This window comes from Cryptomeria japonica, chromosome 2 (genome assembly GCF_030272615.1).
Source record: "Cryptomeria japonica chromosome 2, Sugi_1.0, whole genome shotgun sequence".
NCBI classification, from domain to species: domain Eukaryota; kingdom Viridiplantae; phylum Streptophyta; class Pinopsida; order Cupressales; family Cupressaceae; genus Cryptomeria; species Cryptomeria japonica.
In genome coordinates, this window is record NC_081406.1 from 569,185,159 (window position 1) to 569,194,269 (window position 9,111).

Here is a 9,111-nt window from a genome sequence, read left to right on the forward strand (position 1 = left end):
ATGCAATCAATAGACATGCAGTTTTATAGATTCGAAATTTTGAGGCCATGGTTTGGGACCCGCCACATGCTTATATTGAGAGGATCCTCACGCTTCGGCATGTGATTAATTGCAAATGGACAACTCCTTAATGCCATGTTCAAGTCAATTTTCCACCTAGCTCCTTTGTCTTAGGAGTATCTTCAAACTAACTTTCTACATTCACAAAGACAGATTCTTAGGCAACCGAAGTGGTACCCATGTTTGGCACTTTGTTCTTCTGAGACAATAGCCCTTTGCATGACACTAGACATCAACACTTATGGTATCCCGAGAACAGTATGCTCCTCCAAACTACTGTCATCTATATTGTTCCTCTTTCTCCATTCAAGTACTTTCCAGATCTTAGTCTATTCTCTTGATGTAGATTTTCGATAAGGTTGTCAAAGGGAATATACACTGAAAATGCATTCGAACACTTGGATGTCCAAAAGCCTCTACAATGAAGTTGGCTTTTTATGTCATACATTTCTTATGGATTGGTAGCATAATCGTTCACGCTAACTATCTTCATGATTATTGATTGTGTGGCTTAAGGATTCCCATTGGCCAGCTGGGGGTATGCTCTCACCAGTTATAGGTTATGAATGAGCACCATATTCCACAAGGCAATAGGATCTTCCATCCCTACCCTTCTAGAAAATAGAGATCTCTGCTATGGGATCCAAGGCAGATCTCTATCCATTCTCTTTTAATACTCATATCAGAGATGACTGGCCCTTTTTCATCCATGAGCTGTAATTCTCAAACACAGATCCTTACAAAAGACTCCATAGAATACTTCTTTTAGCCGGCTACAAGTATTGGAGACGGTAAGCACCCACTTAAGACGTCCAGTTCGCAGTCAAATGGGTACAAATCAGTGTGATGGTGCCCCTCTTTGCATAGATTCGTGTTGCCATCATGCAATCATTGTTACTTGTTATTAGCATTTTTTAATGCAATCCGCAATCCTTGTATGTCTTCAATAATTCCAAATACTTTCCTTAGTGCTAGTCTTTATATCGAATCGGCTAAACTTTGCTGGATTATTATTGGAATGCCAAGTGATCCCATCAATCAGCCCACCTTCATAGATAAAAAGTAAAGATAATATTTCAGGTTATTGTCAAGCAAGGCACCAACTTGGTGTATAAGACTCCTTTTTGTGGAAACTCACAAAGAAGTCTTTTAACATTTACCTCGTATATTGTCCAATGGATCGTACCTCCCCTACGCCACTCCATATTCAAACCTGTGGCTCCTTTATATGCTACTCACACCATCATGCCCATACAAAGTCATATGCACGGAGGCTAATTCCTCAGGGGGTCTTTTTGGTTAGACAAGAATGTTTGTTAACACTGTAACTCAGAAGCAATATGGGTTTGCGAAACAACGCCTTTGTCTGTAAAGAGTATATAATAAAGCTGACACCACCAAATGCTATGCGACTCGGATTAACCAAATATTTCTACAAAAAGTTAAAGGCAAAGAAAAAAGCGGATTTCCAAAATAAATATAGAGGAAAATTTACCTGGGAATTAGGATTCGGAGAGCAAGAATTGAAGGCTGTATCTGCATCTTTGTGTTCGCCAGAGTGATTTTCCATACTGAAGATTTCTAAGAAGAGGGGCGAGGTGAGGATATTTTTGGGACTTTGTGTATACAGAATGAGATTTTCCTCTTCCTCACCTCCCCTCCCCCAATCTTCTTCTACTACTACATTCGCTGCACAGCTCTAGAGATATTATCATCATCAACTTTAATAATCCAACCATTTTGAACCACGTTCAACTGCAGCACCAAGATTTTACCGTATGTGGAGATTTTTAATGACAGCGACATAAATATAAAATAAATGGCCACAGTGAACAAGGGCGGCATTAGCCCACCATTATTTTGCTCCAATCCCTTGTTAACTAGAAAGTGGCTGCTTTCTCCCTCTGGTCTCGTGACGTTAAAAAAATATCAGTTTTTCTTTTGGGTAATCGGGGCAATCATTGATTTGCTTTGGTTTGGTTTTATCCCTTTTCTGATTGAAGCTCTCTTGGGTTAATTCATGAATTTTAAATGAGGACCTTATCTTCTTCTCCAAAAGAAATTGAACACATTTATACAACGGTATTAAATTGTCGACAGAAAGGGGCAGGGGTGGGACGTTATTTATTAATATTTTAGAATATATAACTAGCAATTGCACCTTAGTGTGCAATGGGTACACCGAAAAGGTTTGGGTGATTAATTTTAGAAAAAAAAAATGGTCTATTTTTGCATATAATTATGTGGTGTACATGAGGGCAGATGGTACATAATTTAGCAAATGATGTTGTCTATGCAACAAAGGTTTGGAAATAGGATCCAAACATAACCGAAACAAAACCTTTGAATTAGGATGATAATCAAGCTCCATTAGCAACAAGATCATGTAATGTTTGCAATAAAGAGAGAGGGAATGGGAGAGATAGATGTATAAAAAGGGACAGACAAAGGGGGAAATAATGGGATAGATATAGAGAGGGGACGAGCACGAGAGATAGGGGATAGAGATGGAGATGGAGAAGTAGATGATAGAGAGAGAAAGAGAGAAAGAGAGAGAGGGGAGGGGATAGATAAAGATTGAAAGGGCCAATATATATAGTGAGAGAGAAGGACAAAAGTAGAGAGATGATAAAGGATAATTTAAGAGATATAGAAAGATGGAGTGATATGGAGAGGTAACGAGATAGAGATAGGGGAGAGAGATAGAGAGGAATATATTAAGATAGAGATATAGATGGAGAGGGAGAGGGAGAGGTAGAGGGGGAGAGAGGGAGAGAGGGAGAAGAAGAGATAAATAGAGAGAGTAGAAAAGGATAGGGGAAAGGATATAGATGAATATATATTTATGATGGAGGAGAAATGTATTTAGGTGACAATAGTTTGCATCAAATTGTTTTTAATAGTAAGGTGCAATTGTGGTTTAATCTTGGTTGGTGAGAATGTCTCATGGAACATGAATATTAAAATCACACTATGCATTGACCAATGACAACTAAATGCACTTTGTAGCCATAGATGATTAAGATATCTTCAAGATTCTTGTATGATTAGAAATGCTTATCAATTATAGATCCTAAAACCTTAGATATAATAAATTAAATAAAAATAATCATATAAATTTATTTATTAACAAACATTCATCACTAATAGTGCAAAAGAATAAAATTAATTACATGATTGACCCTTCTTTCATACAACTATCATGTTGAATTTAAAGTCAAAATATGATAATATTTTTTCTTTTCAATATGGTTGTGCTTTTTCTTTAAAATGGAAGTAATATTGTATTAAATAATATTAAAATTTATATAAAAAACTATAAGAAAAGGTTTAAGTCTTAGACACCAAAAGCACTCGTACTTGACGAATGAAATTTTGTAACAAGCAATGATTTCAGTGGACAAAGTGAATCCCATTGGAATTTGACTATATTTTTACTCTACAATTTGGTCTATGGGGTTTTAGTTTATGCATTATTGTATTATAGTTGTATTTATATTCATTATTGTACATCATAGTTTTGGATGCAAAGTAGTGTAGTATAAGGTAAAGTATGCGTTGTACCAACATAGTTGTTGGAAGAAGAAATAAATTACTTTGGTCAAACATATAAATCCAATTTAAATTATGTTTGCTCATTCAACAAAGGAATTTTTCTAAAAACAACCTTTGGAAGGCACAATATATTTAAGATTTCTCCTTTTTAGATGGTATAATTTAAATCATGTTTGGCCAACATTTGAGAATCACTATTGTGCTTCAAAATGTATTGAATATGTATGGTCATATTGCATGTGTGAATAACCTGCACGATATCAAACTCATTTGGTGAAAATTATATTTGGGATATGTTCTACTATGCATTGGATGAGTATGGTACCAATTGTTAAACACGTTGAAGGCATTCCAACTATTAGGATTAATTCTATCTATTTAGGCTATGCAAGATTTGCATTCATTAGAAATTAATGATATCAAAGAAAATCACAAGGAAGAATAATATTGAAATCATAATGTTCAATAGATGTATTGGTTTTGGGATTGGTAAAAGGAACACATATCTGACCTTTTGTTAGCTATGTTGCATTGTAGGATATATTTGTCTAATAAAATAGGTGACATGAATTTGTATGAATATTTCATCAATGAATTTGACTCATCAATAATATCTTCCAATGATGAAGCAAGTGATTCATGGTGGTGATTTGATATGGATGCCTTCTACTTTGTAAATAATTTGTAATTTTATTTTTTTAATTTTAAATGCCTTAATAGTTTGTTGGCTTTATCTTAAAGGTTTTCCAAAAATGTTAAAGGAGATCACCCTCCAAAAGTGTCTCCGCATTCCAATGTGGCTGGGCTTAGGATGTATTTTAACCCTTTTCGACAAACCAAATTTGCTAATATCTTGCAACCAGCGCATTCCACTAGAACAATGTGTTTTGAGGTATTCTGCCAAACAGTTCAGTTGCCCGCATTTTGCATATCCTATAATCATGGCATTTTGTAAACAATTCCTAGAGGCTTTCTATCAAACAGCTCAGGTGTATTGTCTATGCTTACATGTCTATAGCATCTAGCAAAATCCTCTCTTTTATCGTGTGGTGGAAGTCCATATCCCATTCTAAAGCTCCCAATTTGACACTGGCAGAGATTGCGGCCTCTGGATTAACACGTCCTAGTTACGTTAGATTGAAGGTTTCTAAATCCTTATCAACAAACACATTTTGGGCATATCCTGCAATCGTAGCAACAAACGAGATCACATTTCTTTGAGGTGAGGCACCTTGTCAAACATTTCACGTGCCTTGTCCATGCTCCACATTTTGTATATATGTCTACCAACGCACTTCCAACTGAAACGATGGACATCTATACCTTATTCGAAAGCTACCATTTCAGTACAGGTCACTGCAAATGAAAATGTTGGTGTTGGAAACCTGTTTGTGAGAGTTGGCAATCTGACGGGCAAGAGAAAAGGCTCCAAATTGTGTGTGCTTCATGGGAAGGAATCATCAAATCTGTAGGGAAGCATAGGCCTTCTACAAATCGTACATGACAAGTTGTTGATTGAAATAAATGATGATGAGAAAACCTTTTAATCTGACGCCGATACTAGTACTGTCAAAGACTCGGCAGGCAAGTTGCAAGCAACAACTATTTGGATGTATCGACGGTCAAGATGGATTGCATCGTGTTGCACCTTCTCTCAAATAGTTTGGATCGTTGATGCCCAAATTTAGCTCAGTGCATTTCATAGTAGGAGACGCCTTCGACGTAATAATGTTTACAATAAAATTAATTACTACAATTGCACTTTGGTGTGCAATGGGTACGTCGAAAAGGTGTGAAAGGTCAAGTAGGAAACATTTTAGTCTATTTTTTGCATACATTTGTGTAGTACACGAGATCAATTTGTTGGATATTGTCATGCATTGTTGCTACTAGGATATATTGTTGTCATTGATGTCAACATATTCCTTTGATTAGTTCCGATGATTGCAGATTGGGAAGATTTTATGATCCGGTTTGTAGTGTTGCTTTGTTGATCACTATTTTTGCAGAGTTCGGTATATCCTCCGGTATATTCCGATGTGATCAGATCCGGTGCTGAGATTTTGGGATATTGTTTGAGATGGTCTTGTGTATCTTCATTTCAGATGGTTCATGATTTGGTGCTCCGCAAGTTATTCTTCTTCGTGACAGTTGCTGATTGGTTGTGTTCTTGAGCTTTCAAATGTTGATCGATGAAGATTTGATAAGTGGTGTTGGTGCAACTATTCCTGATGATTCTAACATGTTTGTTGGTGTTTCGTAGTCATGTCCTATTTACTTTGACGATCTGCATTGATCGTTGTGCGAGTTTTTGGTGGTTTTAATCAACCAGTATTGATTTGCATGTTATGCGGTATTTTTGATGGTGTAATGTGTTGTGGTTGATCTTGGCGTGATTTTTGGTGGATTTGTGTGTTTGAGAATTTGATTTAGGACCATGTTATGCTATGTAAACCATTACATTGGTCCGATGGTCGACCTTTGTATCATGTGGTGTAATTTTGTAATTAAGGATTGAGGGTTTAGTTGACCTTGTTATCAAGGTTGATGAATTGTATATATGGGAGATATATTATATAATTTAGGTGTCAATGTTGTGTCTGCATTATTAGAGAGAGAATAATGTGCAAACAAGTGATTTATCCTTCGGCGTTGAGTTTGAGGAGAGATTGGTGTTGCAGGGTAGACAACTGTGCTTAACTAGAACTGTAATTAGGCATTTGGAGATGCTATTCCTTCGGTTAATTTCTTTCGGATTGTAGTTCGGTTCTTATTGTAAGTCAATGAGACTTCCTTGAGGTTTGTAGCCTTCTGGGTCATTATATTTGAGTTGTGAGCTCTAGGCAATGTGCTTGAATGCATGTGCATTCCCCGTTGTAATATTTTCACATACTACTGCAGAGTATCATCTTATTGTAGGTAGGTCCCCACCGTGGTTTTTCCCTTAACCGAGTTTTCCACGTCAAAGTCTTGGTGTTGTGTGTTGTGCTTTCAATTTGCCTATCTGTCTTATTGCTACAATTTATTAGATCTGTTTTTGGTGGTTAAGTTTGTTATTTCGGTGAAGACTAATTCACCCCTCCCCCCCTCTCTCAGTCTTCCTTATTGATTGCTGCTAACAATTGGTATCAGAGTTGGATCCTCTGGTAGAAGCTTAATCGCTTGAGGAGATTTGGGATGGCAGCTCAAGGTGTTATCTTTAAGAAGGACAGTTTAAGGTTTGATGGAAGCAATTATACTATATGGAAGAACCGGATGGAAGTGCACTTGGAATGTCTTGGTGAAGATTATTGGAAGATTACAAAGAATACTTATATTATTCCTCATAATGGACCGTCTAGTCCTGATGAGATCAAGGAAGTTGAACACAATATTAGAGCGAAGGAAACAATGCTTAATGCCTTGACTGATTCTGAGATGACAAATGTAATGGGACTTCAGACCGCACATGAGATCTCAGAGAAGCTTGAGATCCTGTATGAAGGTGATAAACAAGTGAAGGTTGCTAAATTGCAGAGTTCGAAAGGAAAATATGAAACATTGAAGATGGGAGATGATGAGAACATACACTCTTTCATGGCTAAGGTGAATGACCTTGTCTTAGGTATCAGATGTGCCGGTGAAACCATTGAGGAAGATGAAATTGTTGCTAAGGTGTTGAGATCTTTTCCTCTTGCTTATAAACATAAGGCTGCTGCTATTGATGAGATCTAGAGTGTGACTACAGTGACAAGAGATGTGTTGATTGAAAAGCTTGTTGCATTTGAACTGAGTGAATTTGGAGAATCACATGGAAAATTTGAGACAGCATTTAGAGCATCTACATTTGTATCTAGTAAGTAGAAATATGATCCTAATGAGTGCATAATATCTAGATATGAGAGAGAGAGAGAGAGAGAAGAGATGGAAGAGATAGAAAAAGAGCTAGATGAGCTTGAAGCATTGATTACCCGGAGATTGCCTAAAGGCATCAGTAAGTATGATGGAAAGTTTCCTTTGAAATGTTTCTCTTGTAATAAGATAGGACATTTTGCTTCTAGATGCCCAAAGAGAATGGCTAAGTATGAAAGGCATGATAAGTTTGATAAGCATGATAGAAATGATAGATATGACAAGCATGAGAAGTATGATAAGCCATACAAGTCTCACTGGAAGTTTAGAAATCATAAGAATTGTTATTATGTTGTTGATGAAGGTGTTACAAATGAAGAATTAGAAGGAGATGAAGTTGTGTTTGTTGCTATTAATGAAGATGGACCCTTGCCTGTTGATTCCACATGTTGTGCCATTGAGGAGAAGGCTTTAACTGCTAAGGTTGAAGAGAAAGATGAATGGGTAATTGATAGCGGTTGTTCACATCATATGACCGGTGATAAAATAAAATTTGTGAGCTTGGAGAGGTATGATGGTGGAATAGTTAGATTTGGAGATGACAAAGGATGTGTAATCTGTGGGAGAGGTTCTATTTCTTTTGATGGTAAGCATAACATTGATGATGTCTTGTATACTTCAGAAGGACTACTAGATCTTGTGCATACTGACCTATGTGGACCTACAAATGTTACAAGTGTGCGGGGAGATGGATATTTTATGGTGCTAATTGATGATTATTCTAGGATGATGTGGGTTGTCCTTTTGAAGGAGAAATCAGAAGCATTTGATAAATTCAAGATATTCAAAGCTAAGGTAGAGACTATGTCTAGATTGAAGGCGAAGTGCTTGAGATCTGATAGAGGTGGAGAATTTTGTTTCGGTGAGTTCAATTCATTATGTGAGAAGCATGGAATTAGAAGACAGATATCTGCTCCTAGAACCCCTCAGCAGAACAGAGTTGTTGAGAGGAAGAACATATTTTTTTTGGATGTTGCAAGGACTATGTTGATTGAAGGAAATGTTCTGAATATTTACTAGAGAGAATCCATTAGCATTGTTGTTTATACATTCAACAAAGTTCACATCAAAGGTGATACCGGTAAGACCCCTTATGAGTTATGGTTTGGTCATGTTCCTACTGTGAGATATTTCAAAGTATTTGGTAGCAAATGTTATATCAAGAGAGATGAAGATATAGGAAAGTTTGATGCTAGAAGTGATGAAGGTGATGAATACTAAGAGGGGGGGGGTGAATTAGTATACCAAAAATCTTTGCACTTAAACACTTTGCAAGACTAACAGTAAACCGGTAAAACAATTTAGTAGACAAACCAGTTAGCACACATGCAAACCAAATAGCAAATAATGCATTCACCCACAGAAGCACAAACACCATAACACAAGAGATTTTGATGTGGAAACCCAAATGGGAAAAACCACGGTGAGATGGAACTCACAAGTAACTATCTGCAAAATCGGAACCAGACCGATTAAGGTCGGACTGGTTAAGGTCATACAATGTTCTTTACCAGAACAGATCCTGTTAGGAATCTCAATCTCTGTTAGGAGATAAGTCCGATTAAAGACTACCTTGCTAGAGGATTTTAGATCCACAGATGTGAA

The 9,111-nt window shown here is 36.8% G+C and overlaps 1 protein-coding gene across 1 annotated transcript in view; it reads right to left on the bottom strand.

Annotated features, from left to right (window-relative positions):
- Positions 1-2,034, bottom strand: part of LOC131043549 (uncharacterized) — a 216,920-nt gene extending 214,886 nt beyond the window's left edge. The window contains exon 1 of the mRNA XM_057976765.2: positions 1,556-2,034. Within this exon, the coding sequence (XP_057832748.2) occupies positions 1,556-1,630 (75 nt within the window). The 5' untranslated portion in view covers positions 1,631-2,034. The remainder of the gene's footprint in view (positions 1-1,555) is intronic.
- Between the last annotated feature and the right edge of the window lie 7,077 nt (positions 2,035-9,111).